At 60.5% G+C, this 19,471-nt stretch overlaps 2 protein-coding genes across 2 annotated transcripts in view; both read left to right on the top strand.

The window, feature by feature from the left end:
• Positions 1–1,266: 1,266 nt before the first annotated feature.
• Positions 1,267–10,508, top strand: MAP7D1 (MAP7 domain containing 1). Its single transcript, XM_030038745.1, is given in 20 exon segments — positions 1,267–1,330; positions 1,528–1,913; positions 1,915–2,206; positions 2,358–2,426; positions 3,104–3,267; positions 3,584–3,698; positions 5,393–5,503; positions 7,012–7,134; positions 7,271–7,413; positions 7,535–7,668; positions 7,758–8,017; positions 8,094–8,268; positions 8,340–8,499; positions 8,811–8,825; positions 8,827–8,916; positions 9,032–9,085; positions 9,193–9,250; positions 9,388–9,505; positions 9,580–9,785; positions 9,874–10,508. Coding segments are annotated over 20 exon segments (2,733 nt in total). The 5' UTR covers positions 1,267–1,281; the 3' UTR covers positions 9,885–10,508.
• Positions 10,509–11,319: 811 nt separating this feature from the next.
• THRAP3 (thyroid hormone receptor associated protein 3) overlaps positions 11,320–19,471 on the top strand; it is a 35,666-nt gene continuing 27,514 nt past the window's right edge. Inside the window, 2 exon segments of the mRNA XM_041129068.1 lie at positions 11,320–11,409; positions 16,534–16,599. The gene's annotated coding sequence lies outside the window, so the exon portion shown is untranslated.

The raw sequence follows: 19,471 nt of genomic DNA, 5'->3' as shown, positions 1-19,471 counted from the left end.
CTGGCCGTGTCCCCCGTGGATCCCAGGGTGGGTGAACCCTGCTAGCACGAGCCCTGGCCTGCTGGCGGGCTGCAGCAGGACCCCCAGCCCCTCCGTGGGCGGGCGGGTGCTGCTGTGGGTGCTGCACCCCGGTGAGGGTGCTGGGGGACCATAGGGCCAGGGGTGCACCCATGCCCACGGTGCAGGGGGGGCTGGCGGTGCCTTCCCCGGCAGTCTGGGGCTGCCCCTGGGCTCGGCGGGCTCCGGCGCAGGGTGGAGGAGCGGCGCCAGCCCGTGTTTGCAGAGCCCACACTTTGCCCCTCGCCGAAGATTGTGGAGAGCTCTGCAAACACGGCCGAGCCCGGTGTGTGACATCACCCCGTGGCAAGAGCCGCTCGCCGAGGCCAGCGGGTGCCGGTCGCTGGTGTCCCCACCATGCCGCGCTGCCAGAGCTGGGGTCATGCACTGCAGCGGTGCCCGCGGGGCTGGAGCTGGGTGCCCGCAGCACCAGGGCGGGTCGGGCGTCATTCCTGGGCAGGAGCGACGGCACTGCCCGCTGCGTTGGGGTCGGGGCTGTGGTCCTGGGCACGTACCCCAGAGGTGCATTTGCTAAAGGGCTGGTTAACTGGGGCGGGGGGGATGACCACTGCTGGTCACCGCAGGCGGTCCTGGCCCATCCACCCTGTGCAGAGGGCACGTGCTGTGGCTTCGCAGGGTGGCTGGCACCATGTCTCTGTCCCCAGTGCCGGGGCGTGTAGCGGGGTCCCCCGGGGTCCCCAGCTGCCGGGCTTCCCTGGGGCTGGCCGGGACGTGGGGGGGGATTCCCCGGGCTGCTCCCCTTGGGGTACACAGAGCAGGCGCCGTGCCCCCCGTCCACCCCACGGCGGGGCAGCGAGCGGCCGGGTGCCACGCGAGGAGGGGGCTGTTTGCTGGTGGCGGCGGCGGCCTCGTGTACATTCCTTGGCCATGAGTTCATGGCTGTGCTCGGGCCTGGCCACAGCATGGCGCGGTGCTGGGGGACATAGGGCCGGAGCGGTGACGTCAGGCCGCGGGGGCCCGCGCCCATCCTGCCTCCGGCCATGCCGCGAGCACCGGCGGAAGCGGCCCCGCATCCTCCGGGAAGAGCGGCGGGGAAGCGTGTGGGTCCCCGTGCCCGCGTGGGGTCTCTGTCCCCGCGTCCCCCCGCAGCGGGGCCGGGGCGGCAGCTGTCGGGGGAAGAAGGGCGGCTTTGTGGCGGCGGTGCCTGGCGGAGCCCCGGCCGGTTCCCTCTGTGCATTGTGCACCCGGCGCCTGGCACCCGGCATGGGGTGGCGAAGGCGCTCCCCAAGATGGGGGCAGCGGCGGGGCTCGGGTGGGGGTCCCGCTGCCTTCTCCCGGGGGGACCAGGGGACTGTCCCCAGCCCCGGCGGCCAGGGACAGCCTTGCTCCCGAGGGCTGTGTTTGGGGGGTACAGGGCTGCATCCCCCGAGGGCTGTGTTTGGGGGGGGACGGGGCTGCCCGGGGCTCCCGCACTGAGTGACCGTCTGTTCTGCTCTGCCTGCGTTGCAGGGAAGCCACCGTCCCCGATGGGAGACAGGGTGTTCCCCCCCACCTCGCCGCCCCCCTCACCTGGGGACGCCCTGCAAGGAGAGCGCACCCCCCCGCAGCGCGACCGACCCATCTCTCCAGCCATCGTCCCCTCCGGACAGCCCGTCTCACCCGTCCCTCCGGCCACCACCCCCTCCGAAAAGACCGTCTCGCCCGTCCCTGCAACTGTGACCCCCTCCAGGCAGCCCGTCTGCCCCCCAGCCGTGACACCCCCCTCCGAGAGCAGCACCCCACAGCGTGACCGACCTGTCCCTCCAGCCGCAACGCCGTCAGGACAGCCCGTCTCCCCCATCCCTGCAGCTGCGGCCCCCTCGGCCGAGAGCATCTCCCCCTGGTGTGACCGGTCCCCCCCCCGGACCCCCCCAGCCCCCTGTGACGGAGCACCCCAAAGAAGAGGCATCGCCCCACGCCGCTGGCCAGCCAGTCCCCGTCCATGCTGCTGCCGCCCCTTGCCCGGCAGAGACGCTGCCCCGCGGGAGCGAACCCCCGGCCCCAGCTGCTGGTGAAGGGGCCCCCTCCGAAGCCAAGAGCCCCCCGGGCGGCACAGCCGGGCCCTCGAAGGACGTGCCGCCCCGCAGCGACCGCCCCACGCCGGCTGCAGCCTCGCCGGCTCCTGCTGCCAGCCCCAGGCCCAAGCAAGGTGGGTGCCCGGGGTGGGGGGTCCAGTGGTGATGCTGGCACCCCACGGGCGCTGCTCGATGCCTCCGTGCCCGGCTGGTGCCGGCACAGCTCTGGGGCTGGGGTGGGGGCTGGGGGCCGGGCGCTGCTCTGACGGTGTCTCCCCACTGCAGATGCCCAAAAAGCCCAGGCGAGGCACAAGCAGGCGAAGGAGCGGCGCGAGGAGCGGGCCAAGTACCTGGGTAAGGGGCTGGGGGAGCAGGGTGAGCCCCCGGGCACGCTCCGGGAGGGAAAGTGGAGGCCGGGGGGGGGGGGGGGGGGGCAGGAGCTAAGGAGCTTTACCGGCTCACGGGCAATCCCATTAGCTGCGATGAGCTGAGCCCGGGCAGGAGCTGCTGTGCCGGCGACTCTGCCCCCCCCCCCCCCCCCCCGGCACGCCGCCGCTTCTGCCGCCACGCTCCCCCGGCTGCTCCCCACGGTCCGGGTGCCTGCATGGGTGCCCCCCGGTCTGTGCGGGTGCCGCCGGCCCGGTGCCCAGCCGTGTCCCGTGCGCGGGCAGCAGCAGGCAGCCGCAGGCAGCCCCGCAGCAGCTCGGGGCGGCAGGCGAGCGGGGCCCCTGCGCCGCGCATGGGGCCTCCTCGTCCCCGCGCTCTTTCCACCCTCATTCCCCCATTGTTCGCCGGCGCGGCGCGGCTCGGCGGGCTCCCGGCCTCCCTTTTGTCCTCGCCCAAACCCCTCCCTCGCCGGCCGGCCGTGATGCCGCTTGCCCCGCGCGCCCAGGCGGCCCAGCGGCGTGCCCCGGCCGGAGCCAGCCCTCGGCCCCGCGTCGCCGGCACGGGCGCGCGTCCCGACCGCGGGGTTTGCCGGGGCCGGGGCTGCGTCTCGGGTGCGACCCCGCTGCCCCGGTTCCCTCCCGCAGCCGCCAAGCGGGTGCTGTGGCTGGAGAAGGAGGAGAAGGCCAGGCTGCTGCGGGAGAAGCAGCTGGAGGAACGCCGCAAGCGCCTGGAGGAGCAGCGGCTGAAGGCGGAGAAGCGCCGCGCCATCCTGGAGGAGCGGCAGAGGCAGAAGCTCGAGAAGAACAAGGTGGGGATGGGGGATCACGGGTGGGGGGCCGGGGCAGCACGCCGGGGACGTGCTCCCGGGGCAGACCCTGTGGCTCCAGCAGCCCTTCGGGAGCTGCCCGCCATGCCCGTCCTCCGCGGTGCCCATCCTTCATGGCGCAGAGCCTCTGCGGTGCCTGGCTCCTCGGGCACACGTGCGCTGGCCAGGGTGGGTGTCACCGGCCCGTCTCCCTCCAAGCGTCCCCATTGCTGCGATAGCCTCATGCCGGCAGTCTCCAGTCGGTCCCAGCCCCGTTCCCCCAGCTGCCGGCCTCACCCCGTCCCTCTCCCTCGGGCAGGAGCGCTACGAGGCAGCGATCCAGCGGTCGGCCAAGAAGACATGGGCAGAGATCCGGCAGCAGCGGTGGTCCTGGGCTGGGGCCCTGCACCACGGCTCCCCTGCGCACAAGGATGGTGAGTGTCAGGCTGGGCGAGGGCACCCACGGCCCTGCGGCTCTGCCGGCGGCGGGGGCGGCTGGGCACGGCTCTGCGGTGCTCTGTGGAAGGCGGGCGAGACTCCACAAACCCGGCTCAGCCTCATTCTGCTCTGGGGTCATGCTGCCGTCGCCCTGGGCTGTGCCAGGCTGTGCCCGGGGCCCGATGGGGTCCCTTGGCTTTTCCCAGCTCTCGTGGGGCTGGGCGTAAGCTGGAGGTTGTGCGTCACGGTCACCGTTCTGCGCAGGGGCATTCTTGGGGACAGCCCAGGTTGCTTGCGGGGATGCCGTGGCCACGCTGCCCGGGTCTCCAGCAGCCGGGAGGAGTCACGCGTGGGTTGTGGAGCTGCGCGAGGCCATCGCTGTCTCTCATTGGGGTCTGTGCTGTGGCGTGTTCCCTTGTCCCCCGGCTGGGTGGGGGCAGCGCTCGGCTCCTCCAGCTCCAGCGTGGGGGTGACCATGTCTGTGTGTACTCCTGGGTGTGCACGGCCGTGCCGTGCCTCGCCGTGCCGTGCCCCTGTGGCGGCTGCCGGAGGCTCAGCCGTGCCCACTGCCCCACAACTGGAGCGCTGAGCCCAGCTGGGCCCTCTCCCTGGGGGCTCCTTGGGGACACCCCACGGGGTTTGGCACCGTGGTTGGGCATGTGGAGGTCTCCTCTGTCCCCTGACCGCCAAGGGGACAGGGCTGCACTGGTGGGTGCTGGCACTGCCTGGCATGTCCGATGGCGTAGAGGGGAGCGCTGTGACCCCGGGGTCTGTCTACCCCGGTTGTGCCATGGGGCGGCTGTGGCAGCCCTGGCTGTGCCTGGCCGGGCTGTGTGTACAGGTGTTGTGTGCCAGCCTGTGTGTACCGGCACCGCGTGCCTGCCACCGTGTGTGTACCAGCGCTGTGTGCCCGGCTGTGCCTGGCCGGGCTGTGTACAGGCGCCGTGTTCTGGTTACGCCTGTCCGGGCTATGCGTACAGGTGCCGTGCGTCTGGCTGTGGCTCGTGGCACACTCAGGGACAGACCCGTGTGTCCTCGGTGCAGCACCTGGCCGGGTCCGGCAAGGGGACACCTTCCCCTGCCACCTCCCGCGGGGACGTGCTGCCGGAGCTGCTGCCAGCGCTCTCACTCGCCAGTCTCCTGGCTGCTGCCTCCACCGGCAGCGAGCGAGCTCCCCTGGCCGTTTTCTCCAGAGGAGCCTGGCCAGGGCAGAGGGATCCCAGCACCCTGCGGAGGTGCTGCCAGCCACCAGCACCCTCCTGGCACTGTCATAGTGACCCAGCACCGGTGTGAGCGTTGTCCCATGTCTGTCTGGACCTGCTGCCCTCAACCTGCTCCACCGGGCTGGCTGCTCGCCCGGTGCTGCCGAGGTTCCTGGCCACCTGGCTCCTGGTTCTCAGGACTGCTTTTGGGGAGACTGGTGTGGCGGCGCCCAGGAGCCACCCTGGCTCCCTGAGGATGAGATCCCTGCATGATCCCAGCATGACCCTCTGGGGCTCGGGCACCGTGCTGTGCCGGATGCCAGCGCCATTTGTCGTGTCCCCAGACACCAGCATCTCCTGGCCCCACTCTCTGTGCCGCATCCTCCTGCTCCCGCCCCAGTGCCCCGACACGGCCGTGCATGCTGCATGCGGGGGGCCCGTCCCCGTCCCCGGGACCTTAATGCCCTTGTGTCTTTTCCCTCCTCCAGGTGCGAGCCGGTGCTCGGTGTCCGCTGTAAACCTCCCCAAACACGTCGACTCTATAATCAACAAGCGGCTCTCCAAATCCTCTGCCACCCTCTGGAACTCTCCCAGTAGAAGTAAGAGCCCTTTGTGTTTGCCCCAGCGCAGGGGGCACAGCCTAGCCCCTGCCCAGCGCTGGGGACCCCCGAGGCCAGGGTCCCCCGTCCCCAGGCCCTGCCTTGCAGCACGGTGCCCGCGGAGAGAGGAGAAGCCGTTTGCTGTTTGCGGGAGGAGGCTGGAGCCGGCCGGCGGTTCCTTGAGGCTGCGTGCAGGCTGGGAGGAGGAGGAGGAGGAGGATGAGCGGCTGGGTGGTGGCAGCCCCACGGGGTGCCGGGAAAGGGACCGGGAGCCCTGGCTCCCTGCCCCAGGGCAGCTTCGGTGGGTGCATACGCAGCCGCAGAGCGGGGCTGCCCGTCACCGGACAGTCCTCAGGGCTGGGCATGGTGCTGGTGCCCGCCGCCGTGATGCCTGTCCCCGCAGGCCCTCGGGGCTGGGTGCCATGGAGGGCTGTGGGCACGGTGCTGCATCGGGTGCTGCGAGGTCGTCCTGGCCCCGGGCGAGCTGCCCGAGGCTGCCGGCCGCGCCGGAGGGATGCGTCCAGCGCCGGGGCTGCTGTTGTGTTTCGGGGTTGCCTGGCGATGGGTGCGCGCCTTCCCGGCCGGGTATAAATAGCCAGAGCAGCTGACGCGGGCGGCTGCAGGCGGTGGTGACGCAGGCGGCTCCCGCCGGCCCCACACTGGGGGCTCAGCCTGGGGAGAGGCACCCACGGGCTTTTGGCACCGCCCGGGTGGGAGCAGCATCTCCCTGGGATGGTGCCAGACCCGGCGCCCCGTCCCCTCTGCTGCACCCGTGGCTCTGTTTTCTCCCCTCCTGGCAGCGGGTGCTGCTCCCGGCCTGACCGGGGGCTCCGGTGGAACGGGGCAGAGGGGCCCTGTCTCTGTGGGTGCTTTCTGTGCGCCTGTGGGGCGTTCGGTGCTGGCAATGTGCACTGGAGGGCAGCCAGGGGCAGCCCCGTGCCCAGCTGAGCCAGCAGCGTGGCCGGGGACCGCTGTTCCTTGGGTGCCATGAGCCTGGCCTGGCTCCCGCGGCATGCTCGGTGACTTTGGCACAGCTCCCTTGGGGTGAGGACACGCTGCGGTGTCCCTGCGGCAGCTGCAGCGTGCTGGGGGCTCGATCACACCAGGACAGGGGCATAGGGAGGGTGCATGCCAGCGCCGGGCGCAAGGAGAGAGCCGGAGTGGAAGGGGCTGCTGTCAGCAGGGTTGCACCCTGGCGCTGCTGGTGCCGCTCGCTGTAGGTGCACGGTGGCCGGGGTGTCTGCGGGGCACGGGGACAGCGTCGTCGTCGTGCCTCGGCGCCGTCCCACGGGTGCCCAGCCGCCCACCCATGCCTGTGCCTGCTCGGCCGGCCAGCAGGGACCCCTCCCCAAGGCGGCCGAGCTTCGGGCACTCCCGGGGCCACGCACGTGCCCTGGCCTTGCCGCAACCGCACGGCTGCTCCCTCCCGGCGGGCGGTCACGGGGCTGGGGGCCAGGCCTGGCGCCTGGGGGCTCGGGGGCGTGCTAAGGGTCCCTCTCCCTCCCCAGACCGCAGCTTGCAGCTGAGCCCATGGGAGAGCAGCATCGTGGACCGGCTGATGACGCCCACCCTGTCCTTCCTCGCGCGCAGCCGGAGCGCCGTGACGCTGGCCGGGAACGGCAAAGAGCAGGGTGAGCACCTGGGGCGGGGCACGGGGCCACACAGGTCCTGGTGGTGGACTGGGACGAGGGTGCCTGAAGCCAGCGGAGAGCTGGTGCCAGTGCTGTGCCGGCTCTGTCCTGACGGTGTGGTCACTCGTACTCCCAGTGCCCGTGTGCCCCCGCTCGGCCTCTGCCAGCCCCCTCAGCCCCTGCCACAACCACCGCCTGCAGCACCGCTGCTGGGAGAGGCGGAAGGGGGCCGCCGGCAGCCCCGACGTGACGCCGCGCCGCAGGACCGAGTCTTCGCCCGTGAGTGCCACCTCCCGTGGGGACCCCTCGGTGCCAGGGCAGCTGTGGGGTACAGCGTGGCTCCCGGCCGAGCCGAGCACCCCGCACTGATGCTGTCTGTGTCTCTCCCCGGCCGGAGCAGAAGAAGAAGGAGAAGAAGGAGAAGGATCGGGAGAACGCCAAGGAGCGCAGCGCCCTGTCCCGCGAGCGCAGCCTCAAGAAGCGGCAGTCGCTGCCAGCTGCACAGCCCCGGCTCCTGCCCGCAGCAGACAGCAGGTAGGGACCTGCCGCCGTGGGGGCTGCCTGGCCCCCCGCCCCGCAGGCTGCCCCAGCTGCGCTAACACTGTCTCTTGCTCTCTTTGCAGCCCCGGCCCCAAGAACCGTCCCTCATCCCCCGCCACCCCCAAAGCCCGTCCTGCGTCCCCCAGCCCGGCCCTTGGCTCTCCCCACAAGCCGCCCCTGCCCCGCAGCACCCAATCCTCTCCCAAGGTGCGGGCCAGGGCCCGGGAGGAGCGGGGGGAGCAGGAGGGCCAGGCGAAGGCACGCGAGAGGAAGGAGGAGGAGCGGAGCCCGGCTCCCCCAGCCCTCCCTGAGACCCCCAAGGTGCCCGCAGAGCCAACAGCAGGTGGGTACGGGGTAGCTGGGGGGCAGCGGGGCTGGGGGGAACGGAAGCAGCACTGACACTGCGTGCACCCGGCAGCCCCCCCCGGCCCCTGCAGCGCCCAGCCCTGTGCCGGCCACCCCGCCAGGCAGACCCCCAGCTGGCACCACGGACCGGGAGGAGGCTGCCCGGCTGCTGGCGGAGAAGCGGCGCCAGGCGCGTGAGCAGCGGGAGCGTGAGGAGCGGGAGCGCCGGGAGCAGGAGGAGCGGGAGAGGTGGGTGCTGCCCCCCCCACCCCGGCCCCCGGCCCTGGTACCCCACCTTGCTGAGGGCCCCCTCCCTGCAGGCGGCTGCAGGAGGAGCGGGCACAGCAGGCAGCGGAGGAGCAGACCCGCAGAGAGGCCCTGGCACGCCAGCAGGAGGAGGAACGGCGGCTGCAGGAGGAACGAGAGGCCCAGGAGAGAGCACGGGCCGAGCGGGAGGAGATGGAGCGGCTGCAGAGACAGGTCTGGGGTGGTGGGGTGCGGGGGCAAGGGGCTGCAGGGGAGGTGGGGTGGAGGGGACAGGGGAGGAAGAGGTGGGATGAGGGCTGAAGATAGGGATGGAGGGGGAAGGCGCGGATGATCTCCTGTGGTTCCTACCCCAGCGGGATGCAGGGGCGAGGACCAGCCCAGCCCCTCGATGCGCAGGGTGGCGGGAGGGGATGTGGGGCAGGGCTGTGCTGAGCTGCCCGGGCAGCCTGTCCCCACTGTCCCTGCCCCAACCCATCCGTCCCTGCCCTGTCTCATCCATCCCTGCCACCCCTGCTGTGCCGCAGAGGGAAGAGGCCGAGGGCGAGGGCACGTGAAGAGGCTGAGCGGCAGCGCCTGGAGCGGGAGAAGCACTTCCAGCGTGAGGAGCAGGAGCGGCTGGAGAGGAAGAAGGTGAGGGCTGGGGACACCCCTGGGCGAGTGGCATGGCAGGGGCTTCCCCTGCAAGGGCTCCTGCCCAGCTCCCGCTGGCGAGGGCTGTGCACGAGCCCCCCTCTCTGTCCTGCAGCGCCTGGAGGAGATCATGAAAAGGACGCGCAAGTCGGACGCAGTGGATGCCAAGGTGGGTGCCTGTCCTCTGTCCCGAGGCGCCTGGGGGATATGGGAGACTCTGCAGAGCCCCCCTGCCCGGAGCTGCCGCTGCCCCTCATGGCTCTCCTCTCCCTGTAGAAGAAGGAGGACAAGAAGGTGGTGAACGGGAAAGCGGCCGAGCAGGAGGATGTCCCAGGTGCGTGGCCCCTTCCCACAGCCTGCTGCACCTCTGGGGTGCCCAGGGTCCGCAGAGCCACAACCCCATCCTGCTCCCCGCCAGCCATGCTCCTGCCTGGGGCCATGGCTGAGCAGGGGGTCTGCCGCTGTCCCCAGGCCGCGAGAAGCATGCAGGGCCGATGCCGAAGGAGGAGGAACTCCCTGAGATGAAGACGCCGAGCACGGGGACTCTGGGGGTTCCGAAGGGCCTGGCGGGCGAGGAGCTGCAGCCAAGGCGAGCACGGGGGGTGGATGGGGGGACCGGAGGGCGGCGGGGACCTGGCTGACCCCAGCCCTCCCACCCCACAGCTCCCCGGCCAAGGAGGTGGCATCCCCAGCATCCCTGGTGAACGGCGTGCAGCCCGGCAAGCACGAGAACGGCTTCTCGGGCACTGAGGGGTCGCAGGAGCTGCTGGAGCTCTCCCACCACGGCAGCAGCCCCGGCAGCATCATCCCCTTCGGCGACAAGGAGCCCTTCCTCAAGCAGGCTGTGGTCAAGCCCCCCCAGGTGACAGGTGAGAGACGGGAGGGGGTGTGCGGGGGGGGGCCAGGGCGATGCCATGGCTGCCTGGTCTCACCGCCGCGCCCTCCCTCCTCCCGCAGAGGTGCTGTGAGGGCCTGGCCCTGGCAGACGTCCCCGCGGGGGTCACCGCACACGTCCCCGACTCCGGACGCCCGCGCAGAACCGTAGCTGTTGTCAGAAGAAAAACCTCGCCGCTCCCCCCCGCCCCGCCACGCGTGCCCGGCCCTGCCGTGGGGGGCCCGGGCAGTGTGGGGCCTCGGCGAGGCGGCCGCCGGCCCCCTGCCCGCTGCAGGGACACCTGGTTTCTCTCTTCGTTCTTATTTCTTTTTTTTTTTTTTTTTTTTAAATATGCACCTTATCAGACTGACACCCCCACCCTAGCAGCCTGCCAGAGCCGCCCCAGACGTGTGGTGTAATAATGTAGTTATTTAACTTGCTGGGTACAATGTATGTGAATACTGTAAATAGAGCTCGGCCAGACATCGGGGATGCTCGCCTGGCCCGGCCCTGCGTGGGGCGGGAGGATTCAGGGCTGCCCGGGGCTCGCAGGGAGAAGGGCCGCAGCCCGGCCGGGGGGAGGTCGCTCCCCGTCCCCACATCCCCACGCATGTCTGCGTGGCCCGGGGCCTGGCCGGCGCCACGTTGCTCTCCGTGCCGTCGTGACAGTGTTATGCATCTGGACAACCTTTGCGAACAATAAAAGTGGACAACCGCCCTCGCCTTGCCTCGCCTCACCGTGTCCCCGGGGGGGACGGAAACCATGCTGCTGGCGGGCAGGCGGCCGTGCCTCAGTGCTCCATGGGGCTGGCAGCTCTCCTGGCCCCCCCCGGCAGCAGTGGGGTGGGTTTACCCCCGGTTTCAGGGCTCACCCCTGGAGCCCCCCCAGCACCGTTTGCTCCGTCGGCTCTCAGCTCCCTTCTCCCTGCGGGGATGCGGCTGGCTCATCCTGGCCGCCCTCCCCACATGCCAGCAGGCCCCTGCACCCTCCCTGGCCCGGCCTCCGAGCCGGTGGCCGGCAGCTGGGCCCTCGGGAGCTGCAACGGGCCCAGGGCTGGTGGAAAGAACCCGGCAGCCACCGCCAGGCGCGGGGAGCCCGGGGCCTCCGCCTCCTCAGGGCCGCGGCCTACGCTGCCAGGGCCCGGGTGGGAAGGGGCGGCCGGGGGGGGCCCCGTCCAGCGACCGGCTGCTCTGCGGCCTCGCTCCCCTCCCTGGGCGGGGGAAGCGCTGGGCAGTGCGGGAGGAGGCTCGGCCCACGCCGGGGAGGGTCGGGGGGCGGCCTGCGCCACGGCCCAGCGAAGGTCGCCGCCGCCATTTTCCGCCCAGACCCCGTAGCCCCACCCCTCCCCGCCGGAAGCCTCGCCCTCTCCGTGGAGCCAGGGGCGGGAAGGGGAGGAGACGGAAATGATGTGACCCCCCGCGCGATGCCCGCTGGGAGTTGTAGTCCGCCCGTCCCTGCTAACCAATGAGCGCGGCGGGGCGTCCGGACTGCGGCTCCCGGCAGCCCCCGCGGGCGGGCGGCGGGCGGGCGCGAAGCGGAAGTGCGTGAGGAGGAGGAGGAGGAGGAGGGAGGTGGAGGCGCCTGGCTGCTGAGGAGGCCGCGGGCGGTGCGGGGTCCGGTGAGTGCGAGTAGGCCCGGCCCGCCGTGGCGGGGCCCGGCCCTGTCCTCCTCTCCGCCACTGGGCTCATCTCTTCCCCTTTCCTCCTCCCGCCTCGCTCCGAGGGCCCTCCGTGGCCGCCCGCCTTCTCCCCGCCCGCTCCGGGCCTCCGCGCGGCGCTACCCAACCCCCCCCCCCCCCCCCCCCCCCCCCGCCGCCGCCACGTGCCGGGCGCGGCCCCGCGTCCACCCCCCCCCCATCCCCCCCCGCCCCGGGCCTTGTCCCCGGAGGCTGCCCCTGTCCCGCTGGGGCCCGACCCCGGAGACTCCTCCTCCTCCTTGTCCCGGCCCAGCCCGTTCCTGGAGATTCCCGTTCTCCGCCCGGGCCTCCGGGCCCCGTCCTCGGAGATTCCTGCCCCGCTTCGGGCCCGTCCCCGTAGGTTTTCTCCCTTCGCCGTGGTGGCGGGCTGTGCGCGGGGTCCCCGCACGCTCGCTGCGGCACGGGAGGGGCTGCCTGTATTCCCAGGGCGGGCGGGCGGTCGGGGCCGGGGGGCGGGTAGCGGCAGTTTGCAGGCGTTGCGGTTTGTCCGGGTCGTCGCCGCGACCCCGCGGGCTGGGGTTGAACCCCCGAGGGTGTGTAGCTCTCGCTGGGCTCACGCAGCGGCGCGCAGCACCGTGCACTTCTCGGTGCAGGAAGGGTGGGTTTGTTCGCTCGCGTTCCCCGCTCTGCGTCTTCTTGTTTAAAAGTGAAGTTTGGTAGAACCCCAGGTGATGCGGCGGAATGGGCTTTGTGGTGGCACAGAGTCACCTGTGAGCCCTGTATCTTTATTTTCACCAGGCTGACGAGGGCTTGTGTCCCTAACTGTTGTTGTTTTGGGGAGATTAATGTGTTTGAGGGGTCTATAAATGTATTTCAAAGTCTCCACAAGGCATTTGTCACTGTAATTGCCTCTTGAGTGGCTTTCTGAGTGCATTTATGTGCCAGAAGGTGACGAGATAAGTTTGGAATAAGCAGTACTCCGTGTAGCAGCTTTGGGAGGCGCAGGTTCGCCTCTGTCTGCTGGCATGTGGGAGAACTCTGTAGATGTGGAGTGGGTGCAACAGCGTTTCCTTGGGACTTGTCAGAGCTGGGGTACTTGTTCTTGTTTTTTACATGTACCGTGATGTGTCTGATGCTGTGGTGTAAGAACAGATTTGTTCATTGAAATAAACAATACGTAAAACCATTTGGGAAACGTTATAGGTTGTCTTACAGCTGATGGGTGGAAGGAGACTTTATCTGCTGCTCTTGCGGCAGTGTCAGCACAGAGCACGCGTGTGAGAGGCTGCAGGGTCGCATCAGCAAATGGATGTTTTCAGGATGCTCCTTCCTAAGAGCACAGACAATTAAATCATCCCATTACTCTCTGCAAAGGACTCTTGCAGTATTCCTTCCCGCTAGTAGCGAGGGCAGGTAGTTATGTCAATGTTTCTAGTAAGGCCAATGTGACATTTGAGGTGTGTTTTTAATGTGTCTTTTGTGTGGACGCTGCCCTGAAGTGCTGTGGCTGAAGAGGAGATCTGTTCTTTGGGTTCATATTGCATAACCTGACTTCCATTCATTGAAAAGGGTATGTTTTGAAGCTTAGCTTCTCAGATTGCCTTTAAGGGAGTATATTGTAGAGACAGAAAAAATAAGTATTTAGACATAACTGTGCCTTCTCCTGGAGCGTTTAGTAGTTCGTCTGTATACTTGCGCTGGCAGTTTGCAGGTGCCCAGCACAGAGTGAGGAAATGGCTGACTGTGAACTGCATTATTAGTTACACAATCGAACAGCAGGTAAGAGGATAAAATAAAGCAGTTATTGTAAAGAGCTGTCTAAAATGTATGTTTTTGTGACATAAGATCCTCCGTAGAGTCTAGGGGCCTTGTGATTATGTCTAAATTTTCTTTGGATCCTGCTATTTATTTTTTGTTTCACATCCTCCCTACTGTGAATTAGTTATTCCTACTTCAGCAGGAACAGGGAGGGGCATGTATGAAAAGTCAATTTTAAGAGTTATCTCTGAAGTCCTTAAGAAGCTGATATTGCTGGTTAAAAATGCTGCTACTGAGGCAGTACTCTAGCAGATAGGCCTTAGTGTCCCGAGATGTCTTTTCAGAATTGGTGTTGATACACGTGAGAGTGTGTGATCTGTAAACTATACGATCTCAGCCCAGGGGGTTTGCAGAGTTCTGGAGCCTGAACTGACAGCTGTGGCGTTGCACCGTTCCCCTTCAGCTGGGGCTCCTGCCCCTGGGAAAGAGGAAGGCATAGGGCAGCATGCCATCGCCAGCAAGGGTGTGGGAGGCCTTGCCACCTGCTAACTTGAATGCCCACATTTTTACATCCTCTTTTGTCCAGGGATCAAAAGGTGAAACCTTTTACCTGCCATTTTACTGTAAAGAAACAACCTGGCCGTGGTAAGGAGGCAGCTATAGCACCTTCCACGTGGTCTCTTTTTGAGGTGCTTGCTGTAAATGCATTAGAGTTGTGGCAGATGTTGCTGCCCTGCAGTATGTCTATACAGACCGTGTGTTGGCAGTGGCAGGTGTGTGTTGCGATGAATGCGTGCCCACGTTCTCTGGATAGTTCTTTGTCTGCAGAAGTCATGCCTGCATTTCTGCTGAGTTATGCTCTGGTGTCTTCCTGCTTTTTTCCTTCCTTGCTAATTCCATGTCTATCTGCAAGCTCTGTATCTCTGGAAGACATAGTTCTGCTCTTAGTGCTTCAATGAGTGCTGTCTGGAAAGAGGTTTCCCTGTATCCTGGGATTTCAGAGCAGCCGTGTGCCCCTGACCTTAACTTCCAATTCTGTTTCGATGAAAGTAAAGTTTTGTTGTGTGTATTGTAAATTAAAGGGGTGTTCTGCTATTAGGGATATGATAATACAATTTAGCTGTCTGCTGGTTTCTCCAGTTTGTTTAAGCGAGGAAGCTTTATAAATTATTTGAGAAGATAGTCACTCAGGTCAAGCCAGGCCTGTGCCCTGTGGGTTCACGGGTGAGGCGTTTGAGATCTGCATGCTGCAGAAGAGCTGGTGGACACCTTCTAGCACGGTTGGTGCTATTAGAAAACCAAAACATTACATGTATAAAACACCAGGACATAAAATAGGTGGCAGTTCAAGCAAGTCAGCAGATGTCACTTTTTTTCCTCACCTGCTCCCACTTTCTCTACTGTAAAAGAAATCTTGCTTTGAGAGGCCTAGGAAGTACTGACCCGGACTGGTTAGGCCTGAGGATGCTCTTCATTGTAAAAGTGTGGTGTTCCCTTTGTAGCTGTATCACTAGCTCCCTAAAGAATAGTGCCATTTAAGCTTGATTTTTTTTTTTTTTTTTTTTTTTTGGTAGCTCACTTTGCTTTGTTTTTGCAAAATGACAGTTTGTCCTGTCGCAACTTGTTAATTGTTTAAGCAGCAACGTAGCCCTTGAACTTTTTTTCTATATCAGGAAAAGTTTACAATATACTGAGCTGTGTTTAATGGCTGCATGTGCCAGTACAATAAAGTGGGCTTGGGTCATATGGTTTCCTCTGAATTATGATGGTACAGAGAGTTCCTCTGCGTGGCAGGATTCCTGCTGTATATTTAGCCATATAGTTTAGTCTGTGGGCACTGAAAGAGAGAGGAATAGTGTTGTTAATTGCAAAAGCTGTTCCGGCTCTCTGTGGAGCTTGTGCAAGGTACAGGCTGTATAAAGGGCTAACGGTCAGTATTGGGGTTGTGCTGGCTTGCCTTGTGCTTGGCATATCTCTTATTTGTGGTTTGAGCTGACCCCTGTTCCTCTACTGGTGTTCAGCAAACACTCGCTGCTGGGCAAGCCTGGGAGCATGGCTTAAAACTGCTTTGTGGGTTTCTGTAATGGGTCCCAAGATGAGGAGAAGGTGTTAGATTTAGCACAAAAGCTCATCTTGTCTCCCCTGTTCCTGCTGGAGTCGCGCTGAAGTGGTGCCTGGGAACAAGTAGGTGCCATTTTGTTTCTGGATGACAGGCTGGGTTTGTAGGTCTGGAGTCTCTCTTATCATAAAGGAAAATATCCTTCCTCTCTTCACAGTGAAATAGAGCATTAGCAGAGGCTAAATCACTGCTATTAGGTTTGAGAAAGTTAGGAGTTCCTGCTTAATTTAGCTTTATCATGTCAGAGCTATGAATAGTAAAATCCTGGGATTACATTTCATGCCAGCTGAGAATTGTGTTTGCGCTGTTTCACTCCATGGTAACCGGAAGCTGTCGCGTCCATTAAAAAAAAAAAAAAAAAAAGGCACACAGAGATGACACCCAGCCTTGCTGTGGGAACGCTGGAGCGCTGGGTCCTGGGCGGGTGGCAGGGGGGAGTTGTTTCCTACCCAAGGAAGTTTTCTGTCAGTGCCCTTTTTTCCTATCACATATGAAAATAGTTTGTATGTTTCTCCCATTGTACTTGTAGGAGAATGAGGCCTCTTTGCAAAGCCCTGCTCGTAGCTAGTACTCCTTTGATACAAGAGCGAATGGACTACTCATAATTTCATCTCCAAATTCATCATCCAGCCATTTTTAGCCTGTCATGATTTACAGTGTAAGGTAGCTGTACAAAACCCAAAAAAGCCCCTGCCGTAATGCGAGGGGTGCTGTAGCTTGCACCGCCAGCCAGCATATGTCCTCCCCACTGCTGCCTCCATTTCACTTTTACCTTTGGTTGAGTGAAAGGAAGAAAGGAAAGCTTGGCAAGTAACCTCATAGGTTTCTCTGCTCTGAGAGCACAAAAGGTGATGGCGTGGGGGGCCTTAAGCTGAAATTCTGTTCTCAAGGGAATTAGGCTCAGTATTAATGATGTTAACTTGTGCCTTAACAGAGGGCTATACACATGATATCTTGTGGGGGTTGTGTACCTGATTATTTCAGGCCCTATGTATCTGTGTAAATTATTACAGTTGCTCCTATAGGGCTGTGGATGAGATTGGTTTCCTGAGTTCAGGATCTGCATATGCGCTATCTGATTAGATTAAGTAATTTTGGCAGCCTTTTTTTAACTGGGAAATGGTGCTGGGATGAATGGCTAAAATCAGAATACTTTCCTATGCTTGTAAAATGTGATGATTTGCTGGTATCTTGATTGGTTTAAATTTGATTTTCCCTTTTTTACTTAGGTGAGAGCTCAATCGCTTCTAATAAAGCAGTATTGAGAAACATAATTGATGGGAGACTTATACAAGGTATGTAAACACAGCATTGAAAACTATCTGTTCAAATAAGCTTATTCCCTGTGTATGAGATTTCTGTGGACAAGCATTTACCTCTGTTTTGTAGCCTAGCAGACTGTGGGGATAGCCTGTTCTGATGGCTTGTGCTTGCAATAACTCCCATGAGTTTTTATTTTTTTTAAAGAACTTTTAATGTTATACCAAGTTGTGGAAATCCTTTTCCTTGTTTTCCCCTGAAGGAGATTCAAGTTAAGGTAAAGATAAATCAAGTTCTGACTTGAGAGTAAATATGTGAATGGTTTTGCTTGTTGCAGCCTATAAATTAAAGTTGCTGGAGCTTGTATTTTCACAGGTTAAATATATGAAGAGTAGTAATCCTTTAGGGCAGATTCAGTTTTGGCTGTAACTGTACTGGGTATTTCAGAAGATACTCCGAAGAGCCCCAGATTCAATTGTTTTTTACATTACTTGCTGTTTCTCTGGAAGCATAACTTCCACATTTTTTAAGTGCATTGTGGTCACTCTAATAAAGGAAATACTGGTGTGCAGAGTCTGCTGGTTTCCAGACTGCAGTGACTTGAGAGGGTTGAAAACTTCACTGAGGCCACAGTTTATTCTTCCATTGCTGCGTGGGGAGTAGCACAATAACTTCAATTATGCACAAGTTTGAATTCTTTTGGTTAACTGATTTGTGAATAGTTTTCTTATGTAAAGTAAATTGGACCATTTCTTGCTTCTCTTGGGGGTTCTGAAACTACAGGCACGAGGATTCACAGACCCCCAACAGGTTTGACAAGGGTTCAGTTCACATTCAAAAACTGCTCAAAATAGTAGGGCTGCACTGTGAGGAAGCCATTAGTTTTGAGAAAGATCTGATTTTTCTGCTTGTCTGTTCGCAGGTTGTGTAGGTTTGGAAGCAAAAAGCTGATGAAATAGGTTTTCCTTTTTTTTTTTTTTTTTTTTTTTTTATTGTGGATATTTTTCTTCCACGTTTAACAGAAAATCCAGCTGCCTGACTTTTGTAGCAAAAGCATCCACATTTCTAATCAGCTTTTTCTTGGATTTGTTTTCTTTGAGCTCCCTGTCACTAAACTGTCTGAATAACAACATAAGACTTTTTAAGCTCAAAGATATATAAAATATTTTTTATCAAGTAACTAGTGTCAGAATTAAAGTCACTGATTGGTGTTTATAGCTGCTCAAATTATTTGGAAAACGATTGTTCAGCACTGCAATCTGCAGAATCAGTCCTTTTTGGAAGAACTTGTAAGTAGTTTTTCAACCATTCTATAGAACCTGCTTCTAATTGTCTGAAACCAGGGCTGGAGCTCAATATTAAACTTCTTTAGGGATTAGTTTAATTGTGTGAAAACCTGAACATGCTTGAAGGAAAATCTTAATTTTAAAAGCATATAAACTAGAGAGAAATTGGAACTGCTATTGACAAACTAGTGCTTCTGTTGTCATGGCAGAATAATCTGAACTTTTTTTTTCCTCAAAGCATGTTTGGCATGTATTAAAGTAGTTTGTAGTTTGGTAAAGTAGTTGTGGTTTGGGTTTTTTTGTTGTTTTTGTTTTTAGCAGTGTTGTCCAGGAAAATTTTTGTTGAGGAGGTTGGTAGGTGTAGTTGTAGGCTTTAGTTTAACTTGTGTCATTAATCTCCTGAAAACATACACTGGATACTTGATCTAGAAAGAGGAATTGTTCTGCTTTTTGTTATCCTAATGAAATTTGAACTGGATGATTAGAAATAGCATTTTAATTTGCAGTCCACCAGGCTGGCAGTGGGAGCTATGCAGGTGGCTCTTTATTTCTTCCCCTTAAAGTGTTCTGTTGATATCAAGAGCATACTTAATTTTTGGTGCAAGACCAAACCTTAGCTTCAAAAGGAAGAATCAAGTAGAAAGTGAGATTATTAGACTTTGATTTCTGAACTAGCAAAGCCAGCGTGTGCTTTCTGTACTCTGTATGTTACTGCTGGCACTTCCAGTGTGCTCTGGCATGTAGATAGCTGCAACTTTTTTTCCACTTCAAGTAAGTTCACAGCAAAATCTCGTGCAGCTGCAGTACAAAGCTTGCTGGGAGATAGATTTTACATAGCTGTCATGCATAGCAAGGTTAATTTGTCATGCTTCTGGACTGGTCTTTTATAATAGGAGCTTTAGTTCACTTCAGTGTATTGATGGTTGTCAAACTTAACTGATTTAGAAATATTATTTTCCATTTTTAATCTAATGTAGGAATTTGTGATAGTCAAACTGCTATGGTCATTATTTTGATTTGCTCTTTGATAAAACTGATAGATCTGGGAGCTGCAAGGGAAGAAGCAGGTGTCATGTGTCTTTGTGCTAACTGTGGCTGGGTTGAAGGGAGGTGGGTTTTGGGGTGTTCTCTGGCTGTGTCCCTCTGCGTGAGCTGTCAGTGTGGTGCGATCCCAGCAGCAGCCTCAACAGGTGCAAGTGCAAAGTGCTGCTTGGACTGTGGATCTTTCCAGGGAATTAATGCATGGTATGAAAAATACCCTTTTGGGGCACTTGCTGCAGGGGAAAAAAAAAAAAAAAAAAAAAAGAATAGCTCTTCTATTCTTTGCCAGGTACATGTCTAGAAAACAAAGGTTGCTCTGATTCGACACTGGTGGCAGGCTGCTTTTACTAAGTGTATTGAGCCTGAGTGCAAGAGGAAGTACTAAGGACCAAATTTATTACAGTTCTGTGTGTGTTTTTACATGAGCCCAGTAGCTCACGTTTGGCTTATTTAACCAATTTGTTCATATCAGTGTTATTTGGTGTTCAAGTAGCAATTTGGTATTGGACATAGTGCAAGTCTTATTCTGTAGGTAGATAGTTAAATTGAAACAAGATCATACTGAAATTGACTTTAAAAG

The sequence above is a fragment of the Aquila chrysaetos genome, chromosome 16, assembly GCF_900496995.4.
Source record: "Aquila chrysaetos chrysaetos chromosome 16, bAquChr1.4, whole genome shotgun sequence".
Taxonomy (NCBI): Eukaryota; Metazoa; Chordata; class Aves; order Accipitriformes; family Accipitridae; genus Aquila; species Aquila chrysaetos.
Note: the sequence above shows the minus strand (reverse complement) of the source record. Positions and strands in the feature narration are given on the sequence as shown.